General features: G+C 45.9%; 3 protein-coding genes across 3 annotated transcripts in view; 1 reads left to right on the top strand and 2 right to left on the bottom strand.

Moving 5' to 3' along the window:
* Positions 1-136: 136 nt before the first annotated feature.
* Positions 137-4,052, bottom strand: RPE65 (retinoid isomerohydrolase RPE65). Its single transcript, XM_048945870.1, has 11 exons — positions 3,945-4,052; positions 3,728-3,869; positions 3,475-3,622; positions 2,919-3,000; positions 2,508-2,640; positions 2,276-2,415; positions 1,837-1,966; positions 1,187-1,301; positions 1,002-1,096; positions 790-901; positions 137-288 (listed from the first exon to the last, which is right to left on the bottom strand). The coding sequence occupies exons 1-11, from the start codon at positions 4,019-4,021 to the stop codon at positions 137-139; spliced, it is 1,326 nt and encodes a 441-aa protein (XP_048801827.1). The 5' UTR covers positions 4,022-4,052.
* Positions 4,053-7,963: 3,911 nt separating this feature from the next.
* Positions 7,964-19,038, bottom strand: DEPDC1 (DEP domain containing 1). Its single transcript, XM_048946621.1, has 12 exons — positions 18,908-19,038; positions 18,426-18,691; positions 17,553-17,697; positions 16,243-16,361; positions 15,691-15,821; positions 15,335-15,382; positions 14,348-14,488; positions 13,034-13,897; positions 12,259-12,431; positions 11,127-11,303; positions 10,671-10,856; positions 7,964-8,690 (listed from the first exon to the last, which is right to left on the bottom strand). Exons 1-12 carry the CDS (start codon positions 18,953-18,955, stop codon positions 8,550-8,552), a joined length of 2,439 nt encoding a protein of 812 aa, XP_048802578.1. The 5' UTR covers positions 18,956-19,038; the 3' UTR covers positions 7,964-8,549.
* A 3,225-nt stretch (positions 19,039-22,263) lies between these two features.
* LRRC7 (leucine rich repeat containing 7) overlaps positions 22,264-22,762 on the top strand; it is a 189,090-nt gene continuing 188,591 nt past the window's right edge. The window contains exon 1 of the mRNA XM_048944844.1: positions 22,264-22,345. The gene's annotated coding sequence lies outside the window, so the exon portion shown is untranslated. The remainder of the gene's footprint in view (positions 22,346-22,762) is intronic.

Below are 22,762 nucleotides of genomic sequence, written 5' to 3'. Positions count from 1 at the left end.
TCCATAGTTCTGTGAACTAAGTACTCACAAATAAATGTCCTAAATGCCTTCAATGTCACTTTCTGTGTGCTTGCAAATGGAGACTGCATCTTTTTGAAGCTGGAAGAAGCCTCACACGGTGTGTTGCAGGCAGCACTCACGCTCTTTTGAAGAGTCCATGGAAGGTCACAGGGATGTTCACCTCCACTTCAGCCCTGGCCACTTCACTCATGTCCTTGGCATTCAGGATCAGGAGGTAGGCAGGCTTTGGCCCTGAGCCGGGGCTGATCACAATGCTCAGCACCACCCCTGGGAGGTGACAAACACAGGCACTCAGCACAGCCACAGGGCTGGCAGTGTGTGAATGAATGCATGCAGTGCTTGGCATGAACGCAGCTCTGTGTCCTCCACATCCAAAGCCTGAATTTGTCCCCCTTCTACACAGGGAGGAGGGCTTTAGAAGTAAAAACATCCTTGGTTTAAGACAGGTTAAATTTCACAAAGCTTGGCCATCTGGAATTCTTTAAGTAGTGTGGTTCCTGATGGAAAAAGGCTGGGAAATGAGAACAGATGATCTGAACCTACAGATTTTTTCCTATGTTTTCATTCAATTCTGATTTTTCCATGCTCTCAGAAACTCTCCTGCAGTGTTAGAGCAGGGCACATCTCACCCAGGAGCAGCCTGCAGGTCCCCTGGCTCCTGCATGCCCCTGGTGCACCATGGAAGTAGGTCTTAGCACCAGCACACCTGGGGCCAGTGGACACAGACTGCAATCAACTCCAATTAACAAGCCAAAAATCATTACTTACCATCATCCTCCTCCAGAGCATCTGGATGGGAAACGAAGATTGGCTCTGATGGGTACGAATCTGGCTCCTGCCACACCCAGGTCTCCTTTGTTTTAACATTCAGCTTGCAAAGCTAAGTGGAGAAAAGAAAACCACATCTCAAAAATGCCCTAACTTGCCATTAAGCAAAAGCTCATCAGAAAGATGTGCCTCACCCCTTCCCTGATAGTTACCCTGTCTGGAACAAAGTGATTCAGTCCAAGCCCATATGTGTATGTATATGGTTTCCCACCATATTTCTTGTAATTGATCTGTGGAAATTCAAAGGCTGCAAAAATAAGTATATGCATGAGGATTAGCAGGACATGGATGGCTGATGGGACCTGTGCTGCTCTGTGGCTCAGAGCTGTCATCTTACCATGGCGTGGCCCTGAGAAAATAACTTCTGGCTCCAGCCAGATGGTCTCATCGCTGCGCAGCGTCGCCGTGGCTGTCGTGTAGGGCAGGGTGACCAGGTTCTTGCCTGTGTCGGCCTGGGACAAAGAACAACACCCAAGACAAATGGAGAAACAAAGTTCTGAGTGTACCTGCATGGAAGCTAGCAATGTGCAGCAAAGCCTCGTGAAGCTGCAGAATAGAAACATGTGCAGGAATGGTTGATTCTTTTGTTTTCTTCGTCAGCTTTTAGTGTAATAAGAATGCCTATCAATCAGGCTAAATCCAGCCTGTATTTCTGCTCTCAGCATGCTTATTAGGTGAACACACATGTAACTTTTCCCCCTCGACAGGACAGTTGGAGGCTTGTTATGGTCTGCATGGTTTGCTTGAGCAGCAGAGCGAGACAGAATACAGCTCAGATAGACTCATCCAGTGAGGAGGGGGAGCACAGCAGGGGGAGCTGGAAATCACACAGCTCTGCACCAAGCTGACTACTGCTTTAAGGGGTAAACGTTGTAATGGGAAGGAAAAGTTTGAAGTAAGCCTGACCAGGCAAAGCACTGGGAGTATTTGGCCATAGAGTGCAGGGGCTGTGCAGACAGCAGTGCTGGTGGCAGGGCTGGGCAGTACCTTGTCGATGCGGAGGGGCAGCACGTATCTGCGGGCTTCGGGCTGGGGGGCTTTCTCTGCCTGCTTCTTTACCTCATCCCAGTTTGCTCGGAGGTTGGCTAAGTAGAGGTAATTGTAAACAAACTCAAATCTGCACAGAAATGGGATCAGAGACAGCAAAGAAGTCATTGCCAGGAACGAGTTCCAAAACAGCTATTTTTTTCCCCTAGAATTCAATTAAGTGACACGAGCCCTGTTCTGATCCACTGAGAGTCACAGGGCCAGACCAGATGAGCTGTTTCCATCTTGATGTGGGGCCTTGATATGGAAGCATTGGCACACGCTGCCCAGGGGGTGTCCAGAACCGTGGCGATGTGGTATTGAGGGACGTGGGCAGTGGGCATGGGGCAGGCTGGGGGTCTCAGAGGAGTGATTCTATGAAGGCAGTGTTGGCACCCACCCCTTCCACGTGCAGAGGTCGACAATGAGGAACCCGTTATCCTCGAAGGTGTTGATGTGATGGAAGAGGTTGAAGGCTGAGGTCCGGTACTTGATGTTGAGGAGCCGTCCTTTCTTTTTCTCTGCCACGTGAAGCCAGACCTGAAAGGCAAGCAGCAGGTCAGTCTCACTGGTGAGTGGGCATGGTGTGGTGGACACAGGCCCTATGTGACCCATGGTCTCGTTGGACTTACCCCCATGGTCTCGTTGGACTCAAAGCAGTCCATGTAGTTGGCTCCCCAGAGGCTCCAGGAGGAGAGGAACTTGAGGAGGTTGATCTTCACCGGGGTTTCAACAAATACGATGTAATTTGGGGTCAGGCCAAAGCTGTGGGAACACAGAGCACATGGAGCACAGTGCAGCACGGGACGCAGTACGGAGCTAAATGCTACAGCCATGCAGGCACCCCGACGTCGGTACCAGCTCTTGCTGTAGTTGCTCATTACAAGCAAAACCAAGTCCTGCTGCCACTTCTGGAAGGGAGCTCTGTCAGAGAAGACTCATTTACCAAAGCAGCTGGTTTGAGACAGTGACGAGGCTGCATGCAACAAGGAACCAGAGCGCAGTGAGTCTGCAGTCAGCCAGCTGAGCCTGGCAGGAGTTACCTGTGCACGTAGGAGGGCTTAAATCTGTCACTGCAAGGGAACTGCACCACCACCTCTGACTTGTTCATTGGGTCCTCCTTGTCTGCAAAGGACAGCCACATGGTTAGAGGGGAGCTTCCAGCCACACACTGCCTGCATTAGCAGTGCTTGCCCTGCAAGGCCTCTGCCTCTAGCACAAAGGAAGCTTGTGAGCTAGGGCGTGTATCCAGCTTGCTAGTTTTATGGTTTTGGTGTCTTCTTTTCTTTTAATGCTTTAATAGAAAAAAAAAGTTTTGTTATTTACATACATTAACTATCTTATGATTTATATGTGGCCCACGACAGTTCCTCTTTGCTCAGTTTGGCCCATGCAGGCCAAAAGGTTGGACACTCATCGTCTAGAATCACGTAAATAACTGTGTTAAAGATAACATTTCTACTGCTGAAAGAAAGAAGGAAGGCCAAACGAAGAAATCTGATGACAAAATGCATTTGAATAATAGGAAGTAATTTATAGAACAAGATTTTCACTCATTTGGAGCTCATTGGAGCTCGTTTGGAGGTGTGTTGAACTGACCTGCTTGGAGTGGAGGAATCCGTATGATGTTGTAGGCCAGTGAGAAATTTTTCCCAAAGCAATTGCCAATGTTGTAGACGGTGCCATCGTTCTCCACGTGGGGGTGAGCTGTGGCCCCATTGACAGAGACATATTTGCAGAGATCCACCTGGGGACAGAGTGTGGGGAGGCATTGTCTGTCTGGGATGAGGGTGAGCGATGTGGGAAGAGAGGTGAGGCTGCCCTGTGTTAGGAGCTGATTGCCAAAACCTACCTGCTTAATTGTCTCTAGAGTGTCTGGGTTAATTTTGGTGATAAAGTTGGTCTCTGTACAGGCGTAGTAGTCCTCGCCAACGGGGTAGACATTAACGAGGGCATTATCTGTGACCTCCACCCCTTTAAAGTAGGAGAAAAACCTGTGTGGAGGAAGGCAGCAGGGTCAGCAGAGGCCCCGTGGCACGAAGCTGCAGTGCTTGGCAGAGCCCAGATACCTGGAGAAAATGTTCTTGCATGGGTCTGGGTAGGCGTAGGTACCAAATTCAGTTATCACGATCCTCTTCTCTGTCATGGCTCGCACATAAGCATCTGTCCTAACAAACCTAAGGAGGTGAAGCACATTACAGACAGTCACACCAATGCAACAAGCAAGGCAATTCAATTAAAATAAACACAAATACTTTTTGTGATGAGGCTCATGAGAGCTCAGTCCAGCCCCTGGCAGTGACCAGGGTTGCGTTGCAGCATGTGAAGTGCTGGAGCCCTGGACATGGCGGGCAGCTGCAACCCCCAGGAGCACGTTGTCAGTGCAGCTGCAGGCAGCCCCTGCTGCCCTCATCTTCACAGAACATTTCCGAACTGTAAAAAGGCTGCCTTTTTTGCCATGTGCTGTTGTTGACAGAGCTGTAGAATGGCTGGGTTAGAAGGACCTTCCATCCTGTCCAGTTCCAACCCCGTGCCATGGGCAGCTCGAGGTTCCATCCAGCCTGGCCTCAGCACCTCTGGGGACGGGGCACCCCCACTTTTCTGCCCCAGTGCCTCACTTGGGCACAGCTCCCTGCTGGAGCTCCTCCAGTGAGCACAGACCCCAGAAGAACCGCAGTCCTTGGCTGCGTCCCACACCTGCGGTGGTAGGTGACGTGTCCCTCCTTGAAGTCAAACTTGTGCAGCAGTGCCTGGCCATCGAACAGGTGGTAAAATGGCTCTGCCCCGACCTCAAAGAGGCCAGGCCCGCATCTTAGGAGGCTGCCCCTGAGCCAGGTGGGAATCCTGCCTGCAGCAGATGTAGAAGAATAGTCAAAATATTTTGTCTGCTTTTTTATCCTGTGTTTATTCATTTTTAAAAGTTGTTATTATTTAAGGACAAGATCATGGATGCTTTTGTGGAATCACAGAATCATTCAGGTTGGAAAAGTCCTCTAAGATCCCTAAGCCCAACTACTGCCCACGTCCCTCAGTGCCACCTCCCCACAGCTCTGAACACCCCCAGGGATGCTGACCCCCCACCCCTGGGCGGCTGTGCGGTGCTGAGCGCTCTTTGGAGCAGAGATGTCCCCCAGCACCCAGCCTGCCCTGCCCTGCACAGCGTGAGCCATCATCTCATCCCATTGCTGTTCCCTGGGAGCAGAGGCTGATCCCCTCTCACCCCAACCTCCTGCCAGGAGCTGTGAGGAGAAATGAGGTCTCCCTTGAGCCTTCTGTCCTCCAGAGAGAAGCCCTTGATGAGCCTTTAGGACTATGATTTCTTCTTACCCCACAGAGCCATACGACAGGGATCCTTGGAAGCCAAAGATCACTCAACTGCTCTGTCCTTCCTCTACTCCCTGTACATCAACTCAGCCACGTCCCAAACGTGTGAACTTCCTTGATCTCATTTATCCCTGTGTCCCAGGACCTGCAAGTCCCCCAGACCTGACCAAGAACAGCATGGGGCTCCCAGGGCAGGAGGTGGTGAGGGCACACAAACCTGTGACGTGGGCAGTGACGGGGGAGGACAGCTCCTCCACTGTCTCAAAGAGCTTCTTGTAGCCTCCTGCGGGATGCTCCACCCTGCAAGGGACACCAGACCTATGTTTGCAGCTTCCGAGTGGTGCTGGGAGGACAAAGCTGTCGCTTGCAAAAACCAGTGAGGAGAGCAGGGAGAAACAACAGGAGGTCTTGGGGGTACAGAGGGGGAACCAGCAGCAGGACAGCAGGCAGCTCATCATACAAGTGGTCTATTGCAGGCACAAGGGACAAACCGAGGACATTTGACGCAGGAAGCAGGACACCTTTCAGTAGCAAACATCCACCTTACCTCTCCCAAGCCTTGAGTAATTCCTAACATTTTTAAGCAAAGTGTTTTGCAGTACACAGCTGAGAATTATTTGCTAAGCTCCAATTCCTACCTCTAGCAAAGCACGTAGTTTGCGTGGCACTTGGTCCTTGCCTCCAACACGGACCAGCACCTCAGTGCCCCAAAACCCCACGCGATCCCAACCTCACCGCCCCAAGGAGCAACAACCCCCCCAGCCCACGTAAGGAGCCCCGGCAGCACTCACTGGCTGTACATTGTCTCGCTGCAGGATTTGAGGCTCCTGGAGCCACATGGGGGTTTTTATGGGTGTGCAGGAAGGAGTGCTGGGAGCTGCGTGCAGCCAACGGGCTCAGTGCTGGAACAGAGGTGGCTTTCAGGCCAAAATCCTCCCGATGCCTTGCGGGGCTTTGTCTTGCTGTTCACACAAAAAGCAGCTTTGAGGGTTTTTTCAGAGACCTAAATTCTTCCCGAGCAGAAGAGATTACAAAGAAAAAAAAACACAACCAAAAAGAGGAACTGGAGCTGCACTTCATCTCAGCTCTGCGCTGCAGTCACCAAGTCCCCATCCTGCGCCGTGCTGAGAAACCAGGTGACACCAGTGATGGCAGGGGAGAGGTGTCACTGCCAGCATCACCAGGCACTGCTGGCTCCTCTCTCCTACAACCACAGAATCACTGAGGTTGGAAAAGCTCTCCAAGCTCCCCAGCCACCCCCAGTGCCACCCCCACAGCTGTGGGACGCCCCCAGGATGCTGACCTCCAACCCCAGGCAGTCGTGCAGTGCTGAGCACTCTTTGGAGAAAAAGCATCTCCAAATACCCAACCCAAGCTATCCATGAGATCTAACCCTTGTTGGAAGTGACAGCTTAACATGCTTTTCAAATAAATCTTCTCCAAACACACCATGACACTCAAACGCAGTCGAGGGCTTTAAAAAAAGCAAACTAAACACGCTTATAGGAGTTTAATTCTCACATGAAAGCAAATTAAAAAGCCACAGTGCGGATACAGGAACACGTGGACTTTGGTAAGTGTGGGGTGGAACCTAAGAAGCAGCCCTGAGCCCTTTGCTCACACCAGCATCCCCTCTCAGAGCAAAGGGGAGCAGAGCAGAACCAAACCTTTGCTCAGCTGTGCAGCACTGAGCCCTCATTGGCAGTGTGTGTGTGTGTGCTGGTACAGCCACACCAAAACATTTTCTCTTCCCCAGTGAATGGAAGGCAACCATGAATCCTTCCTCCTATCACTGCTCTTAGAGCAAAGCTATGCTCCAAGCAACAGATAATCCTTTTACACCTCATTGACAGGTTACAGCCTGCCATTTCGTGCCTGATGAGCTGCTCCCCAAACAGAATTACAGATACGCAAAAGGAAAGAGTGGTTAAAAGCTCACTGGAGACAAAATGATTGATTTTTAGTGTAAGCCCTCCTTGGCTATTTCCATCTGTGGAAACTGCCCACTGCTGGTCAGCTTCTGTTTATTGTTTAAGTTTTTCTTAAGTTTGTTAAAAGCTCAGAAGGGAACATTAAATAATTAAATGACATTAAATAACATGGATCAAGGACTGAGCAATGAGGGCAAGCTGCTGAAAGGCAAGTCCTGAGAAACGTGAGCCTGGTAAGTTGCTTAATTAGAACACAACTAATGCATTTATGAAACACCCAACAGTCCAAGGAGCAGAAGCAAGTTTCTGCAGGTGGGGGATGCTTAGCAGCTGTCCACAGGCATTACAAATGGTTTGTCCAGCAGCTGTGTGAGCACCAGGGTACCACAGGACAGTGAAGTGGGACCAATATTGGCTGAAATTAAGGGTGAACACTCTAAGCCAGGAACACCCAAAGGACAAAACCACATAGGAATGATGTACAATGGAGAAGTGACAATCGTGAGCTGAGAGCCTTATGAATAACACTAAAGTATGTGTGTATATATATATATATATATATATATACATACATACATACACACACACATATATATATATATATATATATATACATATGTAAATACAAATGCTGAGTTGGAACCTTATTATGGAAACACTTTAAGCTGCTCTCTCACAGAAGCACTGACACAGATCCACTTCTTACTTCTGGGAACAAAACAGGGAAGCTCAGTGCATCAGGATTCTGTTCATTGTCCCAGCTGATGTCACCCAGTGCTGTTTGAGAAGTGTCTCATTACACCCAAAATAGGCATTCAGGGAAACAGCAGAAATACACAGAATGCTTTAATATAAATAAATATTTTAAGAACTGTTTTGGATGAGAGGAAACAAGAATTTCAAGGAGCCAGATAATCCCTTTCTGGTGAATTTCTGGCCCCGTTAGAAATAACAAAAACAAGTTTTAGTTTAGTTCCAAACTGAACTTTGCTTTCTCAAAATGTTTGTCTTTAAACAAAACAAGGCAGGCACTTATTCACACCAAGCAAACAATTAGGAGTGCACACAAACTGTAACTCATGGCACCAGCTCCTGAATAAACATTACAGACATTACAATATGCACATCATTAGTTTCCCATATAAAAACCATATACAAATTTTTGGTAATTAGTAGCTTCATTTCCACGCTTATTTCGCTTGGCACAATAGATTGATTAATTTGTAAACAGTTAAATAACTTCTAGGAAAACAATAAATATAAGTAACTTCCAAAAAACAAAAAACCAAGTTATTTGGCACTTCTCAGCATAGTGTTCATGTAAACATTCCTTCCTTCTGCATGCACAGCCACTGCAGACTCCCTTCCATTGCAAGCACCCCTTGGTCAGGCACACCCCCAGGCAATGTGCAGCAGACATTAATATCTCAGGCTGCGAAATTTGGGTTTCCTTAGGCTGAGCATGGGTTGTTTGATGGTAGGTTTGTTCTCAAACAGCACTGCTTCATTTTCTGTGGTTGGAAATCTGTTCTGGTATATCAGAGGATATTCCTTCTGGAACTAGAGGGTACACAAGAAAGCATTAAATCAGACAAAGAAAGGCAACAAAAACACATGCAAGCCAGCGATGCAGGACGCAAGCAGGAATGACTGCATACAGATACATCAGCAGGAAGGGCAAGGCATCAGGCTGTGTCACACCTCTGCTGTGACACCTGACCAAAGCTGCAGCCCTTTGCACTCCTGAGCTTGACTGATAAACAGTGAATGAGAAGTTCTGTCAGACCTTCATCTGCTGTTGAAGTGAGAGAAGTCATTTGATTCTCGTGGTTCTCAGCTGTGGTAACCAGCACAGCTTCCAACAGACCCACACCACTCCATCTCCAACCTGCGACCGCCTGCCCTCATCTCCATTTGAAATGGCAGCTGCTTGCAATGATGGTGAACAACTGAATAAAAGCAAACACAGCTCTGTCCCCAGCCATTTCATCCTGAACACCGTGACCAGTTTTTACCCTATAAGTAGGACTTAGCGGTCACCATTTGAAGACATGCTGTCAGCATGGGTATGTACTTGGCTTATGCTTGGACAAGTCTTTCAAACAGAAAAAACCATGATGATGAACATGTTTCACCAAAAAGAAGTTAGGATGCAGAAGATTTCTGCAGGCATTCTCTCAGAGAGATAACTACTTCAGAGGAGTTATTTTCAGTTCCTGCAGAGACAAGGATGGACAGAAATCTCTGGCTTTAGAGATATTCTGGTTGTATCCTTTGCTTTCCTTTGGAAGGTTGATTAGGAGTCTTAAGTAGAATTCACAGCCTACTGAAAATTATCACATCATTTGTAATTTTGATGTTGATGTAAGCTGGCTGTAACCCCCTTGGAAGCGGCATGCATTTGGCTTCTCCTAATTCAAAGCATCAAAACTGTATAATCATTGCAGAGAGATGAGATTGATCACACTGCTCACTGTTCCAGCACAGCCAGCACGACCTCAATACAGCCATCCTACAGTTTGACACAAACCCTGCTAATCCATGGCCCATACAGTACAAGCTGCTTCTGGATTTTGGTGGGAGCTCACAGAAATGTAAGCATATACTTCAAGTTTTACATTAGACTGTTGTAGTTTATTTCCTTCCTTCCTGCTTCACCTGCTCTATGTGCTGCCGTGCATCACTTCTTACTGCTTGCTTACTCAGAAGTTGAGGTTTAAGTCAGCTGTAATTAACTACTCTTCTTTACATGCAGGAAGTTCCCATGAACTTGAACAACAGGCCAGGCTTCTCAAGTTCAGTGCTGGGAAAATGAAGCTCCCACAACACATGTGGGAGTCCCTGCTGCAGAGGCTGGTGGTGGAAAGGGCATCAGAACAAACATGCTTGCTTTGGAAAGCTGCTTTTTCAAACTTGAGTCACGAGATTTGCTAAAGAGATTCTAGGACAAGTACAATACTACAATACTGTTCAGTTGGTCAGAAACACTTGCCAAAGGTTTTCTCAACAAGAAAAAAACTCCAGTGTTAAATCCTGCCAGAACTGCTGCACTGCAGCTTTAGTATTAGGCAACATGCTGGTAGGCCACAGAAATGCCAGATAATCTTGAGCAACATACACGTTACAAAACAAAGCTAATGCCACAGAAAAGAATGCTTCAGACTTGTGAATAGATTGAGTTTGAACTTTTAAGGGAAGAAAAAAGCCACCATTTGTCTCCTCTTAACTTTATGTCCATTTACACCATTTTAATGACCATCTGTGTAGTCAGTAACATCTTATTTAATAAAGAGCAAAGTTTTGTGCTGTTTTGAATTGCTGAACATCACTGTTGCTAGACAGATTCAAATGCTATTTTAGACATTGCTCTTAAGAGTCATCCCATACAGCCCAAAAAACCACTAAACAGCACTTAGTGCTCCCTGTAGAACAGGCATTTTCTCAATAGTCTGCTCATGCTGACAGCAGTGTCTCATGACTGAGCTCTTCTTTCACACAAAGCGCTTTCAGAATTGCTGAAATATCCACTAAGTTCCTCACCTGCTTTAACTTTTTCTTTTTCTCTTTCACAGACAAGTTCTTATCTTTGATGATGTTCTCCAACAGCTCTGCCACAGCAGCTTGAGAAGTAGAAACCTTCTGTTCTTCAAACTCCTGAGGGGTTATTTGTTCACAGTACGAATAGGTTGGTAATATGGCACAGATTTCTTCCCCTGGATGTTTGCACTGAAATAAAAACCAAAGAAAGGGGCTTCTGAAGTCAAACAACGTCCCGCTTTGGTAAGAAGCTACCATATTTAACGTCCAAACACACAGACTTACAGCCACAAGTTGCAAGGGATTATAAAGTAGCTGATGTCTATGATTGCACCAACAGCTTAATACAAGTTTGCTTTTATTATACTGGAGCTTTATCAGCAGTTCTCATCCACCCCATAGAAGTAACAAATACTCTGCAGCCAGCAAAGGTACTTAAACTTCTGCTATGCCACCAACCTGAGCCATCTTCATGTGTTCTATGTGATCTTGCACTGCAGCCTGCAGGTAAGTTGGTACTTTAAATATTTCCTGCTGATGGTCCATGAGAAATGAAACTAATCGTGTAGAAAGCAGCTCGTCAAGATCCACTTCTTCTGCACAGCACAACACACAGCGAGAGAAAGTCTGTATCATCTACAAGCACGTAGCAGATCGTTAGTATGAGCAGCTGAGGGATCTGCCCTCCATTCCACACAGTGGCACAATGAATCTGCCAATGACAGCTTTCACTGCAGTCTCTCTCGCCCATGCTGACTGGTCAAGAGAGGAGGAAAACTGATAGTTTCAGATGAGGAAACAAGAAACCCCCCAAACACTGTTCAGTACAGAAGAGTACAAGTCCTACAGTCATATTTTTAAGAAATGCCTTTTAAAGATGGTAATAAGTCTTGCCTCCAATTGAAAAATGTACCTGCCCTATTAGCTGTCTCGAGCCACTGGGATGGCAGGTTAGGCTGGCTCTAAAGGTGTTCAAGAAATAGTGATTATCAACAATCAGTTTGAAATAACTTTTAAAAACATTTTTACAGTCTCCTTATTTCCTCATCTTCAGTAGCCTTACGTGCCATGTGCAGATAACGTTCTTTAATGTTATTTGGTACAAGCATTACTAACAACCTGAATCGTCCCAGTAAAGGCTTACTTTCAGACCCAGAAGCTGGCCTATGAGCTTGCTAAGCAAAGTCTTCCTTTTTCTCTGGAATGGATTATGTCATAACTTCAGCTACACAAATATTTACCCCAAGAAAGGTCATCCACAAGCACTGCTGCCAACAGTTTTTAATCTGAGATGACAGCGGATTGAGAAAGCAGACTGAACAATCACACCCTTTGGTTTTTTGAGGAGTTCCTTCCCTTCTCCCAGAAGAAGCAAAAACAACATCAGTATTTGCAACATATTAGTATGGGACAAGGAAACGCTTGCCTCAAGTTAGATTTCTGTAAACGCTTCAGAGATCAAAGATCTGTCCATTAATCACTGTTCAATTACAAGCCAGTGACACCGAAGTCCTGATTACTGCTGGTATCCTCAGCACTCGTTCAGCAGCATTTTCAGCACACAGACACACAGCAGCCACACTTCTCTCACCAAAGAACGCGTGCCCATGGCGTCGTGCAGCCGCGGCATGTCGACGTTCTCACTGATGCGAGCCATCATCCTCACCAGGAGCTGCATCTTCCTGCGGTTTGGTGGTGGAAGCAGCAAGCAGCAGATCTGCAGGGCCTCAACAGCAATCCTTTCTAAGTGAGGCTGAAGGAGACCTACGAGGTGATCGTAATGCAGACGTCATGAAGACTTGAACAAGCTTTTCAGATTGTTATTCAGTAAAATAATTTCCCCCCTCTAATGAAGACGATCTGTGTTTGTTTCATCTTCACAGCAATCAATCAGCTGTGACGCTGTAGATCAATGTTATGTGGTTTTTTTTGTGCATGGGGGTCCCCAGATCACTTCACTGTTATAAACTGCTTGTGCAATTAGTGCCATAGTACAGTTGAGGTAATAGCCTAATGCTATTTCTGAGAGCATCCCCAGAAAGCACGTTTCAAAGGTTCTAAAAAGATGTCTCCAAAGGGCAGATCTGTGCGAGTTCTCCTCCAGATGATGTTGAGGTCAGAAGCATCACTGCTTACCTGGACAGGAAGGTTCTGGCAGATCTAATTTGAGAAGCCAAAGGTAACATGACCATTTGGTAACAGAGCTATGAAAATAGTTTTAAACGCTACAACTTCACAACTCTTTCAAACCCTCATGTTACACAGATACAAAAAACCACTAGTAACCATGTCGAAGATAGTAAGGAAGCAGAGATTAGTTAGTCAACACAATAAGCCAATACAACATGCTTGTAAAGCCATCTTACTTTGCGTGCCAGTCAACACATAAGAGTGAGCAAAAGAGCATTCTGAAAGTGCTGTGGTACTTCTGCAGAGCCTCTGACTGATGGTTACATCAGGAACCTCAGTCCTGATGCCCACTGAAGCAGCCGCTGAGGTATTTGGTCTTCCTTGCCCACAGAATTGAGACCTCGGCTTTACTGTGATTTCAGCAATGGGGGCATTGATGCTGGTGCAACTTCTGGAGTTCCTGCTCCCAAGTAAACTCTGAGACCTGCATATTTGCTTGGATTTAAGATTTTCCTTAAATAGCTCTCTATCCTGAAGAACTGAGGCAGACACTCTCTTTGAACCATCACTTTGTTTTTGGCATGCGTTTTCACAACCCAACTCCAACACAGACTCAGTCTTAGCCACACATGGTAGCCATTGCTCCTTATTTCTTGTGCTCAAGACATTAGTTTCCCCGAGGGAATCCGATCCTCCTTTATGATGTACTCTTGAGGCAGCGTTTCCAATTCTTTCCAAAGAGTAACATCTCGTCTTCAGTGTTAGAGACAGATCTTGTTCATTCCTGAAACCTGAAAGATTCTGACAACTTCCTCCTATGAGACTGTCAGCACTGCCTCGTTTACTTGTCAGCTCACACTGCTGCAATTTCCTTGCACGCTGTGTCTGAACAGCTAACTCTTCTGAAGAGGACTTCCAGGAAGCTCCATACTCCTCCTTCTTTCCCTTTGGCTCCTTGCGAAGTAGGCTTAGAAGAAGACATTCAGTTGACTTGAAAGAGTTCAAGTGAAGAATTTTTGAAGGCTGTGGGTCACAGGTCTCATCTCGGACTGAATGTTTTCCATTGCATTTATTTGGAATTGTGACGAAGCCACACATAACTATCAGAAAATGAAATATAAATTAAGATGCAAGTGGTATGAAAGCAAACATTCAGAAAGAAATGTAGTCGCTACCTGAACAGAGGACAACAAATAAGACACTAAGTAGTTAGTAAAATAAGGGAAAAAATGAGCTCAATCCCCAAGCAGTCAATTGCAACCAACATGCAAGAATAAAGAATGCCAACAGACTGCAAAAGATGAGCAAGTGTTTTTAAATGGTTACTGAACATTTAGAAAGTTCTCTCAGATGGTGATTTGCACAGAATGAGATACAATTGCATTCCTGTTAATGATGCAATACAGAATGTCAGCATTGAAGACAAGCCCCAGATTCAAGCTGCCATACAGACTACTGGGCTCACGGTTCACTTTGAGTTACAGATATGTTCTTCCCCCCACTGGATATAAACTTATAGCTTGCCCTGTTATTTCTAAATTCATACATACCCAAAATATTAACAAAAAGTTCATAGTATTCAAAAGTAAGCAATGGTTCAGGAAGATTGAGAAAATAATCAGCAACTGTTCTGAAGACATCCCGTTCAAACCCACTGTAAGTTGGCTGGCTCATATCATTATTTCTAGGCCCTAAAGAGAGGTGAAGAAAGGAAATTCAGTATTTATTAAAAAAAAAAAAAAAACAAAAAACAAAAACATACAAACACAGTGTAAATAGAATTGTGAAAGCTTGTTCCTGTAGGAATAACTGTGTCACAAGAGAAGAATCATAGAATCATAGAATCACCAAGGTTGGAAAAGACCTAAAAGCTCATCCAGTCCAACCGTTCACCTATCACCAATAGCTCCCACTGAACCATGTCCCTCAACACAACATCCAGCCTTTCCTTGAACACCCCCAGGCTCGGTGACTCCACCACCTCCCTGGGCATCCATTGCAGTGCCTGACCACCCTTTCTGAAAAGTAATACTTCCTCATGTCCAGCCTGAATCTCCCCTGCCGTACCTTGAAGCCATTCCCCCTGCTCCTATCACTGATGACACGAGAGCAGAGGCCGACCCCCAGCTCACTACAACCTCCCTTCAGGAAGTTATAGAGAGCAATGAGGTCTCCCCTGAGCCTCCTCTTCTCCAGGCTGAATCATGCCAGCAATATGCACGTGAATTTAGTTCAGCACTACATCATCTGTAAGCAGAAGTAGCATGAAATACTTTCTGTATCCACCGAGTTCTGCTCACTTTCAACAGGCTGTTCTGCCCCACTGCGCTGAGTGAAAACTCACTTATCCCTTCACACAGTCCTCATCCAAACAGTCACATATACTGAATGTTTCCCTTCATCTCTGAACTACAATAATGCTGATCTTCCCACAGAGTTTGAAAATGAAATTCACAATTGATCTGAACGTGCTGGAATATTTCACTTTCAACTCCCACGATAAGTTTCTGGAACTTGAAAGCTCTGCCATTACTCACAGTAGGCGAGGCACTTCATAGCTGACAGCACCCAGTGAGGGAGGTCTTCTAAAATAAATAAGTGCATTTGTTACACAAAATACTAAAGACCTGATGCAAACAGTAACACGCAGGCTTTAAATACTGTAACCACATTAGTTTGAAAGTGAGTCTACTTACAAATATTACTATGCATATGTACTTACAAAGTAATGTAACTCACCTACAACATTTTCTAGACGAGCAAACTGAAATGTATTCTAATTTAGAGAAGGAAATGTAAAAGCCTCACTATGAAATATATTACCATAGTCAATTCCTACCTTTGCTGTAACTGTATAACCCAGAAACTTTAAGCAAAGCTAGGAGAATCTTACCTGATTTGTTCTGCAAAATTACAACACCGTGTTTGCTTGTGTGTGTCATATTGTATATGATGTGCTCAGGAACTATCTGTGTTGGCTGCAGAACTGCTTCCAAGGATGGGAGGCCTAAAATGGTTTGCAAACTGTAGAGAGAAAGAAAACAGATGCTGTTTAAGAAGCCTGTTATAAAAAAAGCCAAACCAAACCAAACAAGATCTTAGCATCTATTCAAACAAGAGCTGTTTGGGAAGTTGATTTGCAGTTTGGTGGAACCTCTCTTACAGAAGAGGTTGAGGGCACACTTGTTGTTGAGACAAGCACCAAAAAACAATGAACAGGGAGCAGAAAGAACAGCTGTTGGGTTAAAATATAACTCAAACAATAAGGTTCTTAAGTACAAAAGAAGATGTTAGAAAATACATTGGAAAGCATATATAAATAATAGTAAATATTCACCTTTATTCTTTACAAGTTCAAGAGTTTGTAAGTGAAACCCTTCACTGGGCCATGCAAAGAGCATGCATACACACAGGAAGGGAAGGCATTTTTGCATTCCTTACTTACTGTATTAGAATGATGTTTCTCCAGGTTTCTTGCACGCATTCCTGGCTTACTTCCTTCCTGCACTGTGCATCCTCTTCATTTTCTGCTGTTTTATCCAGCTTTGTTTTCTCCACATTTTCCTGAAAGTGAGTGGTTTATTCATGTTATACTGAAAGAAAGGAAGCCCCTAAGAGAAATAAACACCTTGCTTTGTGAAGGATTAAATTCCAAGATATGATTCAGCAAATGACCTTAATCATGTCAGCACTGAAATGCAAGCATATGCACTTGGAAAGCCAAAACCAACACTGTGCATAAAGACCTTGTGTGCAAGCCCTTCAGGAGACAGTAACTTAAAGGATAGAAACACATAAAATTTAAGTATATTAGTCAGCAAAGAGCCTGTCTTTAGGACCACAAAGTATGTGCACTAAATAACCTGAAAAACAAAAAATGGCCAAGCACATTCAAAGTTTCCTAAAAAAGCAAGCAGAATAGTTAGCAAATTTGTGCCTTTTATTGGTCCTAAATGAAAAGAACAAATCTAAAGTTTCACCGAGAACATATTGTGCTGCTCATTTCTAGAGCTCCACATTCCAGCATTCCCAATGCATTGAAATATTATAAGCAGGGATAATTCTGCACTGAACAAGCCAAAATGAAGAATCAATAAGAAAGCAAAGTTTCCCATATTGATGGGATTAGATGCTCGAGTGCTGGAACGTAAACTCAATTAAAACTCCATGCCAGATCATACAGAAGCAGTTCCAAGACTGCAACTTGTGGGGTGGAGGGCAAGTCATCTTTCTCTGCACCTAGATTACGTGCCAGCGTTAAGAACACTCAGTGTTAAGAACACTCTCCTCACATTTTCCTGCCAACAAACCTGTTGCCATTAAATTGAGGAAAAGGCAGCTTCATGTAAGGAGTACTTACAGTTCTTCTGCCAGAAGCACAATCCTGCATTTCAGAAATGCTGTGCTGCAGTTGTGCCTGCTGCACATCACTTACATTCCTGCATGTTTTACATATAGGAATTTCACTTGAATATTTACCAATTGTTTAACACAACCTTTTTGTACACACAAGAAGAACAGCTTCATCACATCACTTCATTACCAAACAGAACTGCATCTTCCTGTCAAACCCACATGAATGCTCTGTACTGCTGACCAGAAGAACCTACCAACTTACTGCTGCACTTACATGGGAATGAGACACAACCGTGTCCCCATAGGATGACTGCTACCAGCTGTGAGGGTTTTTTGTTTGTTTTTAAAAGACAAAGGAAATATGAGGTAGCTAAGGTTAGGTAAGAAACGTGCTACTACCAGAGGTCTCAGCAATTCGTGTTTTTTCGGAGTTCTCCTTGATAAATGTGGCAGCTTAAGAAGTCTGTCTCTAGGGAAGGTTCCTAAGTTTTCATTTTGGCGACATGAAGCTGGTAGAGGTTTAACTGGAGAGGTTGAAGGAAACCTGGAATTAATAGGAAAGATATTAAGTGCATTTAGAATACATTAAAAAAATATAAGCAGTCGTTTACCTGAAGCCATACCTTACCAGCACGATTTGATATGTTTCTGAGAAGATTCAGGGAATTAAAACTGCTGAATTAAAATTAAATTAAATTTTTCTTTTCTCCTTAGAACATTGATTAACATAATCATTTTATAAAGTATACTCTGGCCTATTCTTAATTCCAAAGTCAAGTTGGAGATGGCTGAGCCGCTTACACAGCGCTAAGATCAGACTCAGAGAAGTGATGGCCATCAGTACTGCAGCATGGAGCTACTAAAATAAATTTGCTTTGGGTTCCCTCTGAAGCCCTTCCATGGAGCACCCATGTCAAGGAAAACACTGGACAGACAGAAGCACGAGCACAGCTTTCAGTAAGCAGGGTATATACTCAACAAGACAGTGGAGGAAAATTCTGTCAATAATTGCTTTTGACTGAACTTCCATCCTGAAGTGGGGTGTTTTTGGTTTCTTTTTTGGTAATAATTCTGAACATGGAATAAAATTCTTTCCCAAGGAGGCTGTGGATGCCCCATCCCTGCAGGCATTCAAGGCCAGGCTGGATGTGGCTCTGGGCAGCCTGGGCTGCTGGTTGGTGACCTGCACACAGCAGGGGTTGGGACTGATGAGCGCTGTGCTCCTGTGCACCCCAAACCACTCTGCAGTTCCGCTGGTTCTCAGTGCAGTACCTGTATAGCGCACCATTGTCTTCGAGGCTTTCTGACCCCCACCTTCCTTTAATATCTTCAATTACGTGATTCTTGAGGAACTTCCTTAGCAGCTGGACAGTCTGCTGCCTGCTCACTTCAGGCCCGAAGTTGCTGTTGTTCCTCAGCGCTTCGTGCAGCCAATCTACAGCTTCGGAGGCGGTGAAACAGCTGCCGTGCTTTCTGAAGTGCTGCCTGTGCGTCCTCAGCGGCACGCCGGCTCGGAAGTACCTGGTGATTTCATTCCACTGCACAGGGGACAAAGAGACGGGGGACAGGAGGTTAAAGCTGAAAGCTGATAGTAATAAACGGCAATAAGACAAAGCGGCAGGAACAACCACAGGAGCAAAATGAGGTTAATGCGTCGCTGCCAACGCGGCACGTCCCTCCCCACAGCCGTGACAGAGGCCCATCGGCGGCCCGGAGCCCAGCCGGCCGCCCCCTCCCGGTGCCGCCGTCCTCACCAGCTCGGTGGCACGGTAGGGTCCCGGCGCTGCCGGGCGGCGCTCCATCGCTGACCCCGGGGCGCCCGCCCGGACGCGGCCCAACCGCCGCACGGTTTGAATTTGCTGCGCGGCCACCGATTGGGCGAGCGGGGCGGGCGCGCGCCGAGGGCGGGCTGCAGCGCCGCCTCGAGGAGGAGGCGGGAGCGGCACCTCCCCTCAGGGCGGCGCAGGAGGCGGAGGAGCTGTGCGCGCAGCCGGGCGGCGTGGGTCGCTGCTTGTGGTTCATGGGGCGGCGGTTCGGGCAGCCCAGCGGTATCGGAACTCTCCCGTCCTGCCCCGCAGGGCGGCATCTCAGCGAGTGTGACGGGAAGCTGAAGGAAGACAAAGTTCTGAACCAGCAAGCGCCGCAACTGCGCAGCTTTCAACGCGCGGACCGAGCGATTGCACGCAGCCGCCTGTAGAGGCGCTTGTCACCATTCCCGTGCTTCAACGACCGACCGCCTGCTCGTCCAACAAAATCACCTGATGAGCGGCTGCCCAGGCAGAAAGTGGCGTCGGTTTTTGCAGTGACCCGGGCTGTAAAGCTGCTCGAGCGCACAAACCAATGCTCTGAGCGTCTCGGGGAAACCTCCATGAGTAAACCCTGCAGGAAGCGGCGAGCGCAGCCCTTCCGACGCTGATCGCTCCCATATCCCCTCTTTTAGCCCATTTTGAAACATACCGTGCTTGATACATTTGCATTCAATGCGTTTTGTGAAACGTAGATCGAGTAAAGAGGTTGGGATTCATGTCTGGAAAGTACAGCGAGAGGGATGGCTGGGAGACACTGGGTCCTTCACAGCTGTGAGCAGGGCTGAGCTGTGCGTAATTCCCTTGGAGATGAAAACTGCAGTCCTTCCTGCTTTACAATTCAGTTTCAAGCCTGCTGTTGCCTGTAGGTTTCCCTGCTTGGAGAAAAATGTCTGCGCAGAGGCAGATCTGCTGTGTTTCTGTCACTGTGCGGTCTGAAGGCGAGGAGCTTGCTGGGAAATACAAGCAGTCTTTTAGAATTACAAAACAGTACTTCTGGGTCACTACAGATATTCCTAAAGCCAGTTTTACGAGTTCACAGTGAGGTTTCCTTACATTCCAGATGTTTTTATCTCTTTTTTCTCATTGGAGAGGCATGCAAATACCGGCCCAGCCAAGCTGCAGGAGGGCATTGGGGCAACTCCGCACGTGAAGCTCTGCAAAACATGAGGTAAAGGCATGGGAAAAGAGAGCGCTGTTCCCTTTCCCCTCAGCCTCCTTCATAACTGATGTTGGTGTTGTCTGCCACTGGTTATGGTAGAAAGCAGAACAGAAATGAGTGGAGTTCATTTAAAACATCAAGGTCGCAGCTGTCCCTCCGGCTCACTGGTACGGTGTGTTACTGCACAAAGAGGTCTGTGCTCTAAGTCTTTCTTTTTCTGGTTTTAAACTTAGGAATGAAGCTAATTAGAAACTCTTCTTATTGATCTGCTGATGTTTAGTGCAGCTGAATTAACGTCCCTGCCCACGAGTTCAAATAGAAGGTGATGTTAAAGCATGAAGGAATAGATGGTAGAGACTGCTGGTGGTAACGAAAGCTTTCAGCATTTGTCTCTAAGTACAGATACATAATACATGTGGATTGTGGGGACAAGGCAGTAAATAGATCCAATGTAAAGTTTTAATTTGCATCTCTGCCCCTCCACTAACAGCACCTTCTAACTGCAAAGGCTCGCCCCCATTTAATTGCTCTTGTTATCATGTGTAGAAGCAGTAGAGCCTGAAAAGCCCATAGCAGTGCCTAAACTGTCAGTGAACGGTGTGTGTATTTACTTGACCAAGCCTATCTTTAACTGTTACTTAGAACAAGACGCGCCAGAAGAAAATACATTACCCTTGGTTTTCCCTTCCCTCCCTCAAAGCATTTGCTTTTATTCAATTTGGAAACGGACACCGGGTGTGTGTATGTTTCATTTTGTACAAATGCTTATATATGCATGCAGTGTTAGAATCACAGAATTGTGTAGTTTGGAGATGACACCTTCCAAAGGTCACCCAGTCTGGACTTTTGCTCAGTGAATTGATGAGGACCTTGGCCACTCAAGTTTTGAATATCCCAGGGATGGAGGTCCCACAGACATTCTGGGCTCCTGCTTCTGTTTGTCCGCCCTCCTGGGAAAGGTGTTCATGTAGAGTCAGAACTGATGCTGCTTGTCCTTCCATTGTGCGCTCTGACAAGAGCTGGCTCCCATGAGATGGCTGCAGACACTAGCACAATGTCTTCATATTGAGCAAACCCACTGTCTCAGCTTCTCATATATCATTGTCTGGTCCTTTTACAAGACTGTTAGATGATTTGTTCCCGAAGTGAGGGGTTACACAGTAGAGCTACATGGTATGGAAAAAAAAGGGCATTTTCAACCCACTCAACTGAACTGAAGTCTTTTTCATGTCTTGTGAGACATGCAGCAGAGATCTGATTTCTCCAAAGCATTTGCTGCCTACTCCACTTTTGTCACTTCTGCTTTGTCATTGTAAGTCATGCAAAGTAAGCTAGACTGAACTTTTTTCTCCATACAGTTTTTCCTATGCCTTCATTCACTTCTATTCCTCTTTTCTACGCTCTCATCCAGTGTGCTGAATGACAAAGACAATACTCAGTTACTCCAGACTAAATTGAATCACTGTGTTGGGTGAGTTCTCAGAGCGTGCTGAATTCCTTTCTGTCCTTTCTTCCTTACCTGAGTCCTTGCACATTCAGTGCTGTACCAGCTATTCTGCTACATGCTGAGCAAAAGAGTCCTCAATGATGGACGTATGCACACAGGTAGCACAGTACTGAGAATGATGAAGACCTCTCATATCATCTATGAACGTTCTTTTTTAACTCAAGTTAAATTCTTGGGTTACAGATAGGTGAGAAGTACAGCCTTCCAAGATCTGTCAGAATGGGCTGCTGTAGGTGGGGGCTCAGAACAAGAGTGGAACAAGGAAAGGAAGGCCTGAGGGGCTGCTTCTGCTCTGCAGGAGGCTGGGAGGGAACGGACAGAATAAATCCTGCCTCTGGGTTCTGGGTTTTCATGCACGTCTGTTCAAATTTTGAGTTTAAGGGGACGGTTTCTGTGCTTACAGTGTGCAAAACAAACCTGCCTAAGGCTTAGTGAAATGAAACAAAAAGCACAAAGATGCTTCGTGCTTGAAAGATGTGTGCTCCCCGAGTTGCTCAGCTGTCCTCTGTATGCAATTTGGGTCCCAGCTGCAGCATGTTCTCTGTGATGAGGCTGGGGTCACTCCCAGGTGTGTTGGTCAGCAGAAGTAATAAAGAGCACACAGCTTAGCAGCTGCTCCCATTCCTGGTTCTTGCTGGTAGTTGCTGAGGTCATTGCAGCATGTAATGTCCATTGGAGGGCATTAACCACTGCGGCTGTACACCTTCTCTTCAACCAGGTAGGATGAACATCGCTCGGTTTCTTCTCTTGTCTGGGTGCTTTATCTCCTGGATGTGCTTTAAGTAGATATTCTGTCCTGAATTACAAAAATACAGCAATGTTCTGTGGAAGCTGTAGAGAGGAGTCATGAAGTCTTCAATAATGTTTGTTTTTATGGTTATGCAACCTCTTAGCTTGTAGGAGTTTCATTTCCTTTGTGTTTTAAAGATGTAAACTCTTCTTAATGCTGGCTCAAATGAAGTTGTTAACAAAATGCTCTTGATGCACTTTAGGAGCTGAAGCAACAATCAAGGTGCACTTCCTTATTAATATTAACATTAATTGCTACAAAAGACAAAAGAATCTTTTAAGTGGATGGGAGAATTGTGCTTAACTTGTGAGCATCTGTACCACAAGTAGTCATGAAACAAATGCT

This window comes from Lagopus muta, chromosome 5 (genome assembly GCF_023343835.1).
Source record: "Lagopus muta isolate bLagMut1 chromosome 5, bLagMut1 primary, whole genome shotgun sequence".
In the NCBI taxonomy this organism is placed as follows: Eukaryota; Metazoa; Chordata; class Aves; order Galliformes; family Phasianidae; genus Lagopus; species Lagopus muta.
The sequence above is the reverse complement of the archived record's forward strand: the minus strand, read 5'-3'. Positions and strand labels throughout refer to the sequence as shown.

Bases quoted from the DNA above. Each gene is read 5' to 3' on its own strand.
- RPE65 (XM_048945870.1), bottom strand. From the start codon at position 4,021: ATGACAGAGAAGAGGATCGTGATAACTGAATTTGGTACCTACGCCTAC. The intron at 3,870-3,944 runs GTATCTGGGCTC...TCCTCCACACAG, and splicing joins TGCAAGAACATTTTCTCCAG to GTTTTTCTCCTACTTTAAAG. The intron at 2,641-2,918 runs GTAACTCCTGCC...GTGTTCCCACAG, and splicing joins AAGCCCTCCTACGTGCACAG to CTTTGGCCTGACCCCAAATT.
- DEPDC1 (XM_048946621.1), bottom strand. From the start codon at position 18,955: ATGGAGCGCCGCCCGGCAGCGCCGGGACCCTACCGTGCCACCGAGCTG. The intron at 15,383-15,690 runs GTAAGATTCTCC...TATTTATTTTAG, and splicing joins AATTTTGCAGAACAAATCAG to AAGACCTCCCTCACTGGGTG. The intron at 14,489-15,334 runs GTGAGTAATGGC...ACCTCTCTTTAG, and splicing joins TATGAAGTGCCTCGCCTACT to GGCCTAGAAATAATGATATG.